At 41.0% G+C, this 17,823-nt stretch overlaps 1 protein-coding gene across 3 annotated transcripts in view; it reads right to left on the bottom strand.

Annotated features, from left to right (window-relative positions):
- mcc (MCC regulator of WNT signaling pathway) overlaps positions 1 to 17,823 on the bottom strand; it is a 73,766-nt gene that overhangs the window by 43,844 nt on the left and 12,099 nt on the right. Inside the window, exon 1 of one of the 3 annotated variants that reach the window (XM_080441146.1) lies at positions 14,488 to 15,125. The exons of 1 other annotated variant lie outside the window; for it this stretch is intronic. In XM_080441146.1, the coding sequence (XP_080297272.1) occupies positions 14,488 to 14,547 (60 nt within the window). In that variant the 5' untranslated portion in view covers positions 14,548 to 15,125. Of the gene's footprint in view, positions 1 to 1,106; positions 1,363 to 14,487; positions 15,126 to 17,823 lie in introns of those variants that run through there. One more of the 3 variants, XM_080441147.1, reaches the window with a different exon arrangement.

The following is a 17,823-nucleotide window of genomic DNA, read 5'->3' as shown; positions in this document are numbered from 1 at the left end:
ATGGAGTTTGTTTCATAATTGATAAAATGGAGCGGGGGTGTCACATTCCAGTGCTTTGCGTGAGATTCAGGAATTCAGGTAAATATTGACTCGAGTTTGGTTTTGTTGTCAACATCATCTTAGAAAGCACACACAAAGAAATGTCAAAGTCAAGGCCGACAGTCCTGTCTTTTGCATTCGTAACTGAACTCAACCACTACATTTACAGGCAAAAAAACTCTCCATTTAAACTATGATTTTAAAAAAAGCAATTTGATTGTATGTCTTAATCTCCCTATGTTAAATCTGAGTCCATGTTCCTAGTTACTTAAATGTTTGCACATAAAAATAAAAATAAATGAAAGCACGTTTAAAGCACATATAATTGATATTTGGATTAGACTTGGAATGGACTTCAATGGCGTATCTGCAAAGCAACTCACAATGATGGTCATATGTCTGCAGACTCCTTAACCATGATTACCCTCATGTGTAGCTGCCAGCATGAACAAACTCCCCTTTCATCAGGAGGCAACACACGCGCACACACACACACACACACACACACAGAGTGAGAGACTCCCCAACCGTCATTTCACTCGTGTTTTCAAAATCAGTTCTCTCGTCTCTTATCCCCCTATCCTGGCCTCTGCGACGCTGACTCTGGCACATTTGTTCACTCCCTCACTTTTTCTGATACTTCACATCGTCTCTATTATTCCTGTCCTGTCCATTCAATCCGGGAACACATTTTAGATTTCTATGGCTATTCAAAAATAGCAGATCTACAAGCTTGTGGCGCGGCACCGAGTGCCACGCAACGAGCTTGTAGATCTACTATTTATTTTCTTTTTTTCGGGAACATTTGTGCAAATCTTTGAATTAAAGCGAACATTTCTAACTCAAATCTTTGCTTCTGGGATCCCTGGAACAAAATATTTTACAAATGTGATTTTTCAAAAATAGCAGATCTACAAGCTCATAGCGTAGGCACTCGGTGCCGCGCTATGAGCGTGTAGATCTGCTATTTTTGAATAGCCAAAGAAATCTAAAATGACAGAGATGCGTTCCCGGATTGAGGGGTTTCTCTCCCCTCCTGTAGCAGTTGACCTAACCTGCCTTCTTACCTTGGCTCCCTCAGTCCTGTCAGGTCAGGGCTAACCTGTGTCCATTCCTCTCCATGTGTCTTCATTCAAAGCCTCACAGACTGTGCACATGCTCCAACCAGCTGGCCATTATGTTTGTACAAATGGAGCCAAATGCCTTCTCCACAAAGGGCCACAACTGTTATACACTAAATAATACAGCTAAATTGTTGAACAAAAAGAAAACCCGACTCTTTTTTTGTTTGTAGACTTTTTTAGCCCATATCCTCTGTGAGTTGTGATGGCGTGACTGTTTGAGTGTGGCTCTGTGTTAGCCTTTTCTTTTGTTGGGAGCATCGCCCTTTTCCTTCCTGTCGCAACAGTGGGGGTTGTTGACTGGAGGTTTTTTCCCTGTTTGTGTCAGGACTCCGGCTCAGCTATGTGGGCTGGGCCTGGTCAGAGTGAGATAACGGTCCCCCTGAACCACTAAGAGTAGTGTGTGGGACTAATAATAATCAATAATCTACTTATTGTTCAGTAAGGGTTACTATATTTAACCCATTCAAATTCGGGAACGCGTCTACAAATGTCTTCTAAATCCTAACAGTTTTCTGAAAAAAGTATGTTGCTACATCAGTGGTGCTCAAACTTTTTCATGTCGAGGACCCCCAAAATTATATGTATTTGGTCGAGGACCCTAATCTCAAAATATTTAGTTCCAGGGACCCCCCAGAAGCAAAGATTTGAGTTAAAAAATGTTGCTTTAAAAATATATGGATTTGCACAAATACTTCCGGAGAGGCGCATGTAACACAAACACTGTGGACAGTTTTCTGTCAATATGAACGTCAGGTATAATAAAAAAAAAACCCCGAGCGATATAGACCGCCGAAGTCTGACGTCATTTACACATCCTTTGTTTGTCTACCTGGTTCGCAGTTTTCCACCCCCGTTCTGAATCCCATAGACGTATTTAATATCGCGTCAAATAAGAACTGTGTTCCAAAAATAAACAAATGACCACGGCGGGTTGACTCTTATGGATATGAAGCATCAACTGACGGTGAGAAAACGCTAATGTTACTTCCGCCAAATTAGTTACATTTTCGCCAGAAACAGACTGTATCAAATATAAGTGACTGACTATCATAAACTATACAGAACCTCCTCCCTGACAATAACGCCGACACGCGGTGTTTATTTTTTGGACCACAATTCTTATATGAGACGATTCTAAGATGACCCAATGTTATTCTCCATAGAGAAATTACTTCCGCAAACCTGGGGATGAACGAGTGACGTCAGGACTTCGGTGCTCTATAGATACGCGATTTAGCCATAGACTGTAAAAAAAAAATGGACAGAGTGACGCCATTGGTTTCTACAGACCGTAAATGAAGCCTATTTGTCAACGATTTTAAATCCGCCATTTTTCTATATCACGTCATAGACGGGTTTCCTGTTTGTAAACATGAGAGGATATGCGCGCGCAGTGGAGGGGTGAGCCTATAGAGGGCGCTATTACCTGCAGCAGCTCTGGTCAAATCTACATTCATAAAATAAATGGTCTTCACCGGGTTTAATGAAAGATTAAATTATGCAGTTTGTAATATCTTGTTTACTCAATAAAAATTTGATTTGTCGGAAGTTGGATCTGTTCGTCTTTTATTTGTATACAATAGCAGCATTATGCCTATTATGCCTATAATAGCAGCATTATGCCTATAATGCTGCTATAAGGGCACTTCCGGGTTCGTTCTACCCCGGGCATGCGCAGATTGCGCATTCTACTCTGTGATGACGTCGCGCGGAAACCTGTCTATATCGCGTCATGAAATGAATGCTATTGGTTGGGTATAGCTTGTCAATCAAGAGCGGGGGCGGGGAATGAATGCTATTGGTTGTCCCGCCCCTCCTAGAGCATACCCTACTTTATCATCAATTTTAAAATAAATGGGACCATAAATTAACAAAACGCATATCATGGTGATTGAAAGAAGACTTTAAACTAGCGACTGGACGCATATAGTATTTATGACAATGTTTATTAAGGTAAGAAAATCAAGTCTAAAGTTGAATGGATGAAAAATGTGAAAAAAATGTATGAAAATGTTCTACTGTACCACTCGTCCTAGGATATAATAACATCATATAAAGGTAAGAAAAAGGTAGTCCGGAACTCTCCTTTAACCCATTGAACCCCTGCATGCCTATTCTGGGCGGAACCTTTGCCAAAAAATAGCAGATCTACAAGCTCACAACGCAACGTGAAGCGTTGTGAGCTTATAGATCAGCAATTTTTTGGCAAAGACATTTGGTGTAGATGGGGAAAAAGCACACTAAGAATAGAGGGTTTAAGTGGTTAAAGAACAGTTGCATTGATATGCCTTTCACTCCTTTCAAAGATTACCTTGATAAGAATTGGCATAAAACATGTACAATCTATCCATTCACAGTGATTATGTGAATGGATCCTTTTGTTTTATGGTGAAAAGCCTCTCAAGGATTTGTTTTGCCCCGTAATTGGGTCATTTGTCATTATTCAAGTCACTTTGAGACCTTTGTGCATACTACCATGGTAACAATAAACTAAACTAATAAAATAAGCATGAATTGTGTAAGAAAGGAAAAGCCCGTTTCTCCCCCACTGAGGAAAAGACAACTAACACTGAAACTTGACTCGTCCAGTGCCGGGGTCTGGAATGTGGAACTGGTGGTGGTGGCGGTGGGGGGCATGTGTGTGTGTGTGTGTGTGTGTGTGTGTGTGTGTGTGTGTGTGTGTGTGTGTGTGTGTGTGTGTGTGTGTGTGTGTGTGTGTGTGTGTGTGTGTGTGTGTGTGTGTGTGTGTGTGTGTCTGTCAGTTGTAGCAGCAGAGATACATTAGCTCAGCGGTGCAGGTCAAGCAGTTCAAGGTGAAAGGATGGCCCTTGACACAGACCGTCTGCTAGACCAGGGGTTCCCAAATGTTTCCGTGCCAAGGACCCCCTACTGGCCATAGCCTCTAGTTACGGCTCCTCGATTAGGAAATGGGTAAAGACAAAAAAAATGATTTAAAAAAAGAAAGACGTTTCTGCCATTTTCTGGAAATTGACAATAATGACATGCACAAAATGGGGATGCCAGGTCTGAAGTAGTTAAACTTACGTTTTATGAATTGAATATGAATTTAATTTAATTAATTCAATTCATTAATTTGATATGTATTAATTCGATATGTACTTGTTTTATATTTATTTTGTTTTTTATTTGACAATTGGAGGTCATCTGATTCCGCATCTGTCATTTTAGATGTCTTTGGCTATTCAAAAATAGCACAGAGTGCTGCGCTATGAGCTTGTAGATCCGCTATTTTAGAAAAATCGTGAAAATGTGCGCAAATCTTTGAATATATATTTCTTAAAGCAAACATTTGTAAAATATTTTGTTCCAGGGACCTCCAGAAGTTACAAATGTTTGTTTTAAAAAACATCTATTCAAAGACAGAAAAAACATTCAAAAACAGCAGGTCTACAGGCTCATAGCTTGTAGATTGTTATTTGACAATTACATATAGGCCCCCTGGCCCATCTTGGCAATAACCCCCCTGGGTGCTGCGGACCCCATTTTGAAAACAGTCTAGGCAGGCCATACTCCTAAGAACACATTACTCCCACAATCACACATTACATCAGTAAAACAAAGCGATTATGTTACCACTGATACACAGGTATGACACCTTTCCTCAACAAGAAAACTTGAACATTTTAGATAATACCATCACATGTCCCACAGCTAAAGTATAACCTAACCTTCCCACATGGGCATAACAACCCTAGATCTGTAGACTCTGTGAATGTGAATATACTGTATATTATGATAGCTATATTATGCAATTGAGTTTGATGGAGAAATATCTTGAAGGCCATTGATTGGTTTGCATTGATGGTTTAGGTCACTTCCTATTTGAAGACATCTCTCAGAAACAAACATTCGTCATGATTTAAAAATTGATTCGCAGGCTGTTCTGAAAGGGTTTGACACTATACTGGGAGATGAATAAACGGATGAATAAACTTCAAAGAGGTATTAAGGAACCCTATTTTATTTAGAACTTATATTGTCCTTGCTGTTTCACTGTGTTGCTGTCTTTATGCCTAAATGCCCCTACTGTATATGATAATGTGGTTGAGATGGTGAATAGAGATGGAGATGTAGAAAATAAATGTCTTTCTTGTGAACGGAACAGTATTGCAAATTGAATTGCAAATACAGTACAGCATGCTTGTAAATGTTGCATTCATGCTTTAGTTGGGATGATAATATGCATCTGTCAATCTGTCCATGCCCTAATGTCTTTTCTGTGTGTGCGTGCATGTGTGTGTACATGTCATGTGCGCGCGTGCGTGCATGCATGCGTGCGTGCGTGCGTGCGTGCGTGTGTGTAGGTTAGGGTAGGGCTGGGCAATATGACTTAAAATCAATACATCACGATTATTTCAAACTTTTGCCTCGATCATGATTAAAGCACGGTTGTAAAAAACAAAAGTGAAAAACACAGATCTACAAGAGTGTTGGACATTTGATATTTTCCCCTTTTAGTAGATCAGCCATTTTCGCTATTGTACAAAAAGTATGATACAGATTAATCAATTTAGTCGATTATAAAAAAATATATTTGAATGTTTTCGTGTTGATATATAATATATATATATACATATCCTTATATATAAGATATAAGGAAAAAACTGCCTCATGATTATTCGATTAACCTACATGGGCAAGTTAAGTTTGTTACTTAAGTTGGTTACTGGTTCTAAATATGGGTTTTGATATATTTTGGGTTAATTGCCCAGCCCTAGGTCAGGATGAAGAGTGGGTGGTCATGGGACTGTTCTTAATGCATACTATGTGATAAGATCCTGCTGCCAGCCCTGCCGGAAGCGTTTGCACAGGAAGTAAACACTTGGAAGGAGATGACAGCACTAGTTTTTTTCCACTGGGACTGTGGGAAGGTGACCCCTTACTCAGCCCCTGGGTGGGACAAAAATGCATCACAAATAGGTAGCTGCTGGCTGGTCCTCTCTCTCAGATTAGGACAAGAACACCATGGATGTGGACTGAATAGACAGATGGATCAACTGGATCCTTAACCACTTAAACCCTATACTTGGTTGACCAGGGTCCCCCAGGTGTCTATACTATACTGTATATATATATATAGTCTAATATTAATATTACTATAGTATTAGCCATTTAGCAACACAAGAAGGTTCCAATACTGGCAATACTGTAGTGTAAGCTAATAACAGTAATGTGTGATAAGCTGTGAGTGACCCGCTCTCGATTACATACACAACATTACATAAAAAAAGTTAGTTAAATACAAATGATCAGTAGCAGTTGTCTTTTAATGGCCTCCCAGTCTTCAGCTATCGATAGTAAGTCATGTGTGCGGTTTGTAAACGAAGCCACACAAACGATTGAATCTTAGCTGTATCGCTCTACTCTTCGTCTGTCCTGTGTTTCATGCTTACTGCAGTGCTGCTATGACACCTGCATTTCCCCCATGGGATCAATACATGTCGATCTGTCTGTCTGTCTGTCTGTCTGTCAGTCACAATGCAGTGTTCAGTAGTGGATCTCCGGCAGAAACCTTGTCTGCATATATCAACTTTGTAGATATACGCACACGTATACAGTAAATACATACAGACAGACCCTGCTCTAGATGGGTTGGCCTTCAGCCTCGCTGTAAAAAAAGAAGCAAACTGCGTTAGCCTTTAAGTGGGTGATTGATAGCAATCCATTTTGCAGGTAATGTAAATGTAAAATCCATATGAGCGGGTCAGCAGTATCAAGTTCCTCTGTATCCACACATCATAGAGGACCTAACATGGTTACTCACGCCACACGGAAACCGCGATCAGGACAAGCATGCCAGGAATTTGGCCTGCCCCCCCCCCAGACTCTCACCAATGTCTCCAGGTGATGTCTGACGACATCAGGGACACGGGTAAAACCCCAGAGAAAAACTCTTCACTCTGCTCACCACTGGCAAACAGTATTGAAAACTGAGAAAATTGAGAGTTACAGACCCATAAGGGTTGAGTACCAGAGCTCTAGAACCGTGGTTCTCAACCTTTTCAGGCCGTGAGCCCCCAAAATAATCATATTTGAACTGGGGGACCCCCCACTCTGATAAGCACTTGGAATGTAGGAGTTGAGGCATTACATTTTTGTTTGACTCGGTTCCACAGATAAATATTGTGAAAATAGCAGATCTACAAGCATACAAAGCGAGGCGTTGAGAGCTTGTAGATCGGCTATTTTCAAAATGTTTGCCTCTTTCTTATATTACAATTTGGTCAATGTTTGTCCAGTTTTTATAGTATAGTTTGTTGATTACTTTTGATGCCGTAATCTTGGTCTTTTTTTTGGCATTAAAAAGGTCTAAAGGTCAAAATATTTATAAACAAGAATAGACATGCTCAGAAAATGCAGGCGCCCCACCCATCTGACCACTAAACACGGAAGCCGTGTTAAGTGGACAGATGGGCAGGCTGCGAACACTTTCAAGATTTTCAATTAGGCCCTGGTCCAAAAAAGTATTCATCATCGTGGCATTTCTGTTGAGCATGTCAGTTGAGCACATGTAACAGGTACGTTAAGTAAATTAATTCATGCAGCGTTTGCAATGTTGACAGTGAGATTGTTATCTCCTTAGCAATCTCGCATAGGCAGACCTTCGTCTGCTACGCAACACTATCTCCACAGAAGCCAGTATTTTCATAGATAACCTACAGTAGCAGTTACTCTATGAGCACTGTATGGTAAATGCATTAGCAACGCGGTGAGAGGCAAAGGTTGTAAAAGCGCAAATGTGGAAAATATTCATAAGATAATTATTAATCATAAGTAGTATTTATTATTTTACAAACAATATTCTAGGGTATCGTCTACACTGGTGGTCATGGCTGCCTGGCTGAGTTCAGTATAGGAGTTACCAGCTTCGTGGCCTTGTGGTTAGAGTGTCCGCCCTGAGATTGGGACTATAAAAATGGGAGCTAATGCCTCCCTGCCTGGCACTCAGCATCAAAGGTTGGATTGGGGGCAAGTCCCTGAGACATACTGTACTAGTAGCATCACTCTCAGTGTACTTGTACATCATGGCTGTGGGATGTTCATGTACATCAAGCCACCTCACGCTACATAAACAGGAGATAGGCTTCTGCCCTGTGGGCCAAATGCCTCGGGAACCATTGGTTCCCAAAGCTACTTTCTTACACTTAATGGAAATGTAGGCTTTAGGGTGGAATATCCTCAGAATACTCAAGCTGTACTGTATGGTTGGCACACACAGAACAATCCATTAGGTTTGAGTAAATCATTTCCTTTAACTATATGCAAAGACAGAGAAGAGAATACCTTTTCTTTCTTTTACAGTTCTCATTGACATCCATAGTGAAATCGTACATAAGACTCACATGTAATACTTGTTTACATATTAAAAACTGAGCGCTGAGAAATATTCTGTATCCATTCGGCACACTGTACACATATTATTCCATACTTATTGATGGAATATGGGAAAAATGAGCGGACCAAGTATAGAGCCCTGGGGGACCCTGGTCAACCACGTATATAGGGTTTAAGTGGTTAATATGGTGTTTGTCAAACGGAGGGTCAGGAACTAAATGTGTGTCAAAACATGTCCTGACAGGGTCATGAATAAAGAACTCTAATAGAAGAATGTGTGTCCTGACTTTATGTTCAAAGCTAAATCCAAGTCCAATGTGGAAAATCTGGTTGGGATCCAGTGGCTTTTTATAAACGGTGGTATAAATAAATAGCCATTTTGGGGAGGAGAATAAAGGGGATTGTCAAGAGGCAAGGGTTAAATGAAAGCTGAACTCTCACTTCTCCAGCTTAATGGACTGTGAAAGATTAATTATGTCCTCCTCTCCATCCAACCTCATTCTGAAAGGCTAAACACTAAACATCCACTGCTTACACTCTGTACCTGCACGCCTTCTCCCACAATCATTGTCAAGAGAACACATGAGAGAAAAACAGCAACAGGAAGGGATGAAATTTAAATGCTGGTCACAATTCCTTTTGTTATTGTGTGTGCGTGTTCCTGCGCGTGCGTGCGTGTGTGTCAGAAAGACTACATTTGTGCGGCACACTTCCAGAGGAGGTCATACTTCTTAAGCACGTCTTTGCCATTTACAGTTGAATGAATTACACAGCCTCTTTAGTGGTCATTAATCCTGATTGCTGACGCATGTTAGTTGGAGTATGGCAGTCCCAGATCAGTGTGTGGGTGTGTATGTGTGTGTGTGTGTGTGTGTGTGTGTGTGTGTGTGTGTGTGTGTGTGTGTGTGTGTGTGCGTGTGTGTGTGTGTGTGTGTGGATGGGGTCAAATACAAAATAAAAATGGAAGGATGTGGACAATTGAGCAAAATTTTACACTTAACTGGTCCTCGCTTTTACGAGGAGCTTTTTTTAAGTTTTCTAATTTGCATTAAGGGCAGTTACAATTAACTCTTTGACTGCGGACGACGCGATAACGCGTCAAGTGCTACTTTGTCCAGTTGGCCGTCGACGCGCTCGACGCGCTGGACGCGCGTTCATTGTTTAATCTCTGATTGCGCTATGCTGCTTAATATTCAATGTTATTCTCGAGTTCCACTTACTTCACGGACATCTGCATCCGGTTTCATGGCCTGGATTCCGTTTCCGGTTTTTGATTTTTTTCCCCAGTCATTTTCGTCCAAAATAGGTAAATAAACGGGTTTTCACACGGTATAACGGACAAACGGACAGCTTCTCTTCTATAATCTATGGTCTGGGTGACGATCAGTCATCGCCGTCGTGCATCACAACGTAATTTTCGCTGATCAAAACAATCTGGGTGACGTCACATCCGTTTTCATGTTTTTCCTTGTCTAATCTATGAAGAAGGGTGAGAGAGACCCAACGACATGATCACGCTGTCATGTGCTGCTCTCTGGTGGCGGATTTGTGCTGGGTCTTTACATTATGTGTCCTTAAATTATTTTCATGAGAAAAATTCAAAATATAAAAATAAAAAAACACGAAAATTGCTGGCACTGGGGGAGTACTTTATGAAAATACTCTGGCAGTCAAAGAGTTAAGACATGTTAAGGTTAGGCATGTAGTATAAAATATAACATATGGGGTTTGGAAATGGAAGTCAATGGAAGGTCCCAATGAGTATAGCAATACGTGTGTGTGTGTGTGTGTGCGTGTGCGTGTGCGTGTGCGTGTGCGTGTGTGTGTAGCATTGATTGAGCAGCCAATGTCCTTTACATTTCTAGGGGCTCTGGGGGTTGTATATCACCAGCGTAAATGATGAGTGAGCGCTACGTTATATGGCCCACACGTTTAAAACTGTCTCTATGACCTAACCTACTTTCTCTCTCCATAAATCTGAGGTAAAAGCCACCAGAACATTTTCTCAGACATAAAAACATTAGCAAGAAAACTACTCCTCGTCCTTGTGGGGTATGAGTCTTACACAGAGCAATGAAGCAAACAGGAATATAGTTTGCTTGAGGTCACCTCTTAGACCAGTGGTTCTCAACAGACTTCTGCATTGATTGAATGTAGTTTAAACCCTGTAAACAAAATATTACTCTGAAAAAGCCAGTCAGAACATCACAGGAACCACTTTTGGGGCTCCCAGTCCCGACCCACTGAGGAACACTGTGGGGCCTAGGGACCCCCAGGGGGAGTTCCAGTGGGTCCCCAGCTAAATGATTGATAGTTAGGAAACAAATGGTCCCAAAGGTTATGTAACTCAGATGGAGTTAAATTAACACAATTAAATGAATACAGACAATTTTACTGTACTTTACTTTATTGTAGATTGGGGCCCCAGAAATAAATAAAAAATCTTGTCAAATGGGGGTCCATGGCCCAATACATTTCAAACTGGGGGTCCTTGAAAAGGTTGAGAATCACTGGTCTGGAAGATGCCAAGAGTTGTGTTTGAGGTGTTTGGGGGTTGTGGGAGGAAGCTGCTAAGCACCCAGTGCGGCACATCGCTTAAACAGAGCTGCAGGCTAACGATACAAAGCATAAACGTGTCAACACTCTTATGCATGGTTTTCCTCTTTACTCGCAAGTCTCCCATAAGTGCTTTAACATATACTAGTCCATACCGGCATTTCCACCCACCATCCGAACGGGCTATGGGACTGCGACCCAGAAACAGATGAAAATTGGGTCTCCCTGCCAACGGTCAATACACATTACGCAATTTCAGATCGATTGGACAACCCACTGAGGAGAAATTTGGATGAAGACCGAACAGACAGACAAATTTAGTAGCAGGTTAACTAACACTCCCTTTACCTTCTTGCATGCTTATATTACTTTCTTTCCATCTTTCTTTGTATTTTAGATGTATTACCTTCTGCCAGATGTGCGTGGCAGGGTATTGTAATCTTCCAGTTTGTTTGCTTGTTTGTTTGCTTGTTCGAAAGATACTTAACAGATGTTCAGGAAACCTGGAAGGAATGATCAGTGGATTAAGACACCAATAAAATGTGCTGCTCTTACACTGTTATTTCCTCCCACCGTTTATTGCAAGTAATGGCTCAACATGCAAGTAACTTGATAACTTACATAATTATGGTTTTCAAGATATAACATTTAAATGCCTGTCCAGTTATGTTTATAACCGTGACCAATATGTGTCTGCTAATGGTTGTTTTTCATCCAAAGTTAAGATGTCATGTGGAGCTCCTCAGGAGTCTATACTTGGACCCCTATTATTTCTTATTTATATCAATGACCTGGCTGCTGTATCCTCATCCTTTATGTTGATGATACTAATTTGATTTTAACTTTAAAAAATCCAACTTTATTGTGTTTGCAAGTAAAAACTAAAAATACTGTCATCATAGAGCTAAGATTTCTATTGGTGGGATCAAAATTAGTCAAGTTTCATCCACCAAATTTCTTGGTATCCTATTCGATGAAAGAAAGTTTCAAGATCACTTGGTATCATCAGAAGAATCAGGGGCTTGGTTCATCAGGCTTGCCTCTTAACCCTTTAATACAGTTTAATGTATCCAATATTGTCACCCACACATTCAACACAAGGTACTTGTTGTCTGTCATGTCTTATGTTTGATTACAATGTTTAACTTACTACTTGTTCATTATTTGGGGTGAGAACCTTGTATCCTTAATATTTGTGTCTTTTATTGTCTTTTAATAATGTTACCTTTGTACAATTTTTTTATTGTGCGAATAAACAAAACAAAACAACATTTCGATCACGTCCGGATAATCATGTACATGTATCCGGACGTGATCGAAATGTGGATCCATCTTGTAATAAACAGCGGGAGAAAATAGCAGCATGCACACTTTATTGTTTTATTTATGCAGATGTTGTGTCTGTCCTCAACTAACTAGAATGCTCTACATCTCTTAACCACGTAAGTTAAGTGCTATATATGTCATCTACAACAAATAGGGGAAATAGCTAAAATAACTCGCAATGCCTTGCAATGTGATGTATGTAGGGTTTGCACCCCCAGGTTTATTTCTTTAATTAAAGCAGGATGATTTAGAACGATTTACGTGTATTGTATATATAAATGCTGGTTCCATTTCATTTTGCTATGGGTTGTAGTTCTAGCTCCTGTGGCAAAATCTTTCTTCCCATGTGTTGTAGCATTATCTATACTGTATGCCAGGGTGATGAAATGTCCCATTTTCCCCTCAGGTATCAGTAAATTTTCTTATAATTCTCTTCTTCCCTGTCCTGCCTGAACCATCTCTGCTGGGGATTTCAGCTGCAGAGCACAGCTAAATGTCATTTCAATTTTACTAGAGCAAACCCCAATGAGTGATTAGGTGGGGTTCAGTGTCTTACTCAAGGTTATTTGAACTGAATAAATTGGCTGTTGGCAAGGGATGAAAGCTGTGACTTTCCAGTACCAGGGCGGTCACTTTATCCACTCAGTTGTCAGTGGGAATCAAGGGTGGTACCAGCTGCTTTTTACATCCCTCTTTACCACTTTAAAGCAGGTAAGGCCAACACAAGTCAAAGTTTATCTGTAACCCATAGGGACACTGTATATCGTCGCTGTCAAGTCCAAAAGCCTTCCTTTTACATTTTATTTGTATTGTTTAAAACAGTGAAGATAGCCGATCTACAAGCTCATAGAGCGTAACGTTATGATGCGTTGTGAGCTTGTAGATCGGCTATGTTCACTACTTTTGTGCGACACCCTTGTATGATGAAGTAGGGCATTCATTTACCCCAAAAAACAAACAGTTGAAATATGGAGATATGAGGTTTCTGCCTGACAGCAACGACATCCATTATATTTGGTGTGTCTCAGATCTGACAGAGGTTAAGTTATCAACCATTTTGGCATTCAGCCATCAATGGTTTCCTGAATAATTACCATGCAACAAATATCATCGACAAACATATTATCATTCCACTGATTCTAGCATCGCAAGCTAGACAAATCTCACAGGTTTTCACATGAAAATGAGCAAGATTCGCCTGGTTTTGAGGCTAGTATTATTCCAGCATAGCATCTATAATATGCTCACTGGAATACATCAATATCAGTGCCTGCTGGCCAGTCTACAGAACTATGTTGTACTGAACTGAAATCTGGACCAAGACCCGGGGTGCCGTTTCGCTCCACTAATCAACATGGCCATAAAGCATAAATGTCTGAAAAAGAATACGCATTAGCATTTGCATTCTCTGTCTGAATAAAGACGTTTCTGTCCAACTGAGTAGTTTGACATGCTGCTGGTCACGAGGGTTAGGAAGAAAAGTTCCTTCTTTGTTAATCGACAGCAATCTTTTTTTTGCCTCTCTCTCTGTGTGTGCAGCAGCAGGACTACACCCCCAAGCATTTTACCTTAACCTCACCTCCCCCTTCCCTCTGTGTTTCCCTGTTGAGTGGGAGATATCTGGCTTCAACCTAACTTCCCCTCCACCTGGTTTTAATATGCAGCAGTCCGGGGGAATGGAAGGGGGGGGCTGGAGAGACAACTTGCCCAGATGACTAAGATATTCTGACAACAGGCTGCCTTCAAACTTGTGTGTTACATGAGCTTTGACACACGCACGCACACACACACACACAAACATACCGCAGTGGTGTCTACAACAAAAAGACAATTTACCTGACTGTTACAAGCAAGAATGACAACAGCAGTTATTTAGAGCAGCCTTAAGCAAATGGCTTTCCAAGCAAGATGCAAGATTGACCCATTTTTAATGAATGGGATTCTGAAACCGTAGAAGTCAAACAAACTGAAATCAGAAGGCAACACTCAGAAACCCAAGAACTAACAGCCTTTCCCAGAAATCCTTCAAAAGGTGAATGACACTTCTGTGGTCATACAGTATGTGTATAATATGTTGCCATCTTACCTCACCCGCCCCGTTCTGTGCGTCACTCCCCAATTTCACAGGCGCCCCAGAAGAGTTCATAATTCCTCAAACTCTCAAAATAGATTAAGATTCCAGAGCCCTCACCGGGCAGCGAAGCGGAAGACGACAAAGGAGGAATGGAAAAGGACAAGATGAAACGAAGTATTAAAAAAAAAGCCTCCCTCCTCTTCAGCTGCCTGATACCTCCAGTGTCCTCCGACTGCGCTGGCCAGCCATTTCCATTCAGAGAAATCCCCCCTTATAGTGCTACGTACGGTGAGAACACACCACACACATGTTCACACAGTTCCGTCTCCCTGAAGCAGACACGCATGCTGGTACGGGCTCCACGGCGTGTGGAAAGGCATCAGCGATCCTGCTGCCTGCTGCCCCTCAGGCAACACATTCCCGAGTCGGTCTGAGGCTTTGCTCTCCCTGCTGGCTCCGACGCCTGCCTGCCGTTCCCCTTGTCATGTTCACATGCTGGAGTGTTTGGACAAGGCTCAAAGTGTGTGTGTGCGCACGAACCGTGTGTGTGTGTGTGACTGTGTGTGTGTGTGTGTGTGTGTGTGTGTGTGTGTGTGTGTGTGTGTGTGTGTGTGCGCGTGTGTGTGTGTGTGTAGCAGAGAGAGAGAGAGAGAGAGAGAGAGAGAGAGAAAAGGTGGTCCCTTGTGTCTCTGTGTCTCGGCCGTTCTGCTGCCTTTTTGCCTGTCGGATTCCAGCCTGCCACAGTTCATTTCTGTCCCTCCCTCAATCCCTCTCTCTCTCTCTCCTCTGTCCCTTCTCCACCACCACCACCCCCCCCCTCTCTCTCTCTCTCTCTCTCTTGAATGCAGATGTTGAGTTTCAACAATATTTCTTTCCACTTCTGTCTTCAGGACAACCTTCCTCTTCAATGAAACAGAAAATCAGAGTGTACCCACTTTCACAAGAGACTAGGGTGATTGATTTTGACACCAAAACTTCTGAGAGAATATGTTTTGCATAATATAACTCAATGAGAAAGGCATCATGTCACAAGCAATTGTTATCCAGAGAGGCAATATGCCGTCAAGGTTCCCAGCAACGTTTTACTTTGTACGAGTTTGGACACCATCTTCCATGAAAATGCAAATGAAGGACAGCAATATTCAGATGAGTTCATTCTGGCTCTCTAAGGATTTTACACTTTGATCACTTCTATTTGACACGTCTTTTATTTAACATGGTCCCTTTATCCCTGGGTAAACAAGGAACTTGTTTACAGTAATCCCAGACTTACTGTATTTTGAGCCACTTTTCTGTATTATGCTCCATTATATGAATTATTCTACTTTTTAATAGGGCTTTAGTGGTCTAACACAAACTACTTAACCTTGTTCTTAACTTAAACTAATTCTTAACTGTTAACTTAATCCACACTTCCATTATTGTGATCTTTCAAACATCAAAGGAACATTGGAATATAGTGTTTTCGCTATGGCTCTGACCCTTTAAACTAGTTATATTTTTAAATGTTGGTGAACTAGGAACTGACGTTGATTCAATGATTGCACTTAATTTAATTAAATCCCTTCCCTCTGAATAAGGTTGAATGTAAAAAAAAAAAAAAAAAAACAGTAAAAAGAAAACTCCCGGTACATCTAGTAGAGTGGCACTAAATCAAGTGCCATCATCTCCCTCACTAGATGCATAAATGGCAATCAATCAATAACCAACATTAAAATGGTGCAGCTTTCAATTTCACATAATTAAAGTACTGTAAGTTGAACTGAGTCAAGACTGCCTCCTTCTGGCTGCATTCTGCACAACAGCCAATAATTGGCCACTAGCATCGAATAAATATAATAAACGTCTATAAATAATATGATATATATTAATATAATTCAGCAAATTAGAATATTCTTTTTTAAATATAGTAGCTAAGCTCATACAAGGCTAAATTTGTCAATTCTCAAACTCTGAAGAAACAGAGAGCTCCCTGCTGTTACTAATTAATTATAACTGCATGTGGTCTTTTCTTAGAAAAGAGGACATTATATTCAGTAAATAAACTTGAAAGCAAAGGCTGGTTCATGCTCTCTTTGGCTCTGTGCACAGCTCAGCAGATGTGACCTGACCTCCATGTATTTGAACAACACCCATGGCCTTACATTATGACACAGTGGTTCTCAACCTATGAGCCGGGGCCCACTGGTGAGCCGTGAGGAATCTCTGGATACTGCAAGTGGTCCTCAAATAAATGCCCCAAAAATGCAGATTTGAAATAAATTAGTTTTCATTGTGATACCGATAAATAGGAACTTAAAGAATCCATTGATCCAAGCCGGAACACAATAGATTGATTGATCATAATAACATGCTCTGAAAATGCGCCGCAAATGCTTTCGTTCTTATCCAGAAAAGGTTGAGAACCGCTGGCATTATGACAATCACACACACCCTAGCCAAACTAAAATAACACCACCAATGCTGACATCACTTTGTTTTAGCCAATCACTGACAGAGGGACGTTACTGTGGTACCGTAAGGCTGTAACGGCTGTACACAACCTTGCTCATCACCCTGAACATTCCCGGCTGCAAGGGTCACCAGCACATTCTGACCATGCACACCGTCACATCCGTTTCCATAGGATATACTAACCAGGAGCAATAGTTGGTGTTTTATACTCTATTTGCCGCTATAGAAAACACACAACAGTCTCCTACAAATGTATTGCTTGTTATCTCAGATGTGTGTGTATATATATATATATATATTCACATTATGATGTAGTACTACTGATAACAACAGTGAAAGAGGTCTTTATATCATGAACACAGGAGCTGACTAGATAATACTGAACCGAATGTTTTCCAAATTGCAAACGCCAATGCCGATTGTTAAACATTGCTGCTCTGTTCGGGAAGCACTAAAAATAGCAAACAAACACTTTTCTATAAAGCCACGGGTTTAATATTGAGAACAATGACCAACAAGTAATATGATCTTACACCGTTTGACTCTACATTTATTCTGGTGACAGACAGACAGGCAAAACACATCATATTACGAGCTGGATGAATTACATGCATCTATTAACTCAAATAGCAATTATGGGAGGCTGGCAAGGAGCCAGGCAGGCATGTGACATCCACTATACAGTATTTGCAAACAAAGAAACTTTGAACCAATGGAAGGTGGCTGACAGTATAGTGGGAGATGGATGCAAATGGAACCCTGTTGCAGCTGCTCATAATCTCTAGAGGCTGTTAGCACATGTTCTATCAGGGGGCTGTAACCTACAGCTTGGACGCTGAAATCAGAATTAGCAGCTAAGGGGAAGCAGCTCTTAATTGGTGCTGTGGTGGTGGT

The sequence above is a fragment of the Gymnoscopelus braueri genome (assembly GCF_963280865.1).
Source record: "Gymnoscopelus braueri genome assembly, chromosome: 10".
Classification (NCBI taxonomy): domain Eukaryota; kingdom Metazoa; phylum Chordata; class Actinopteri; order Myctophiformes; family Myctophidae; genus Gymnoscopelus; species Gymnoscopelus braueri.
Note: the sequence above shows the minus strand (reverse complement) of the source record. Positions and strands in the feature narration are given on the sequence as shown.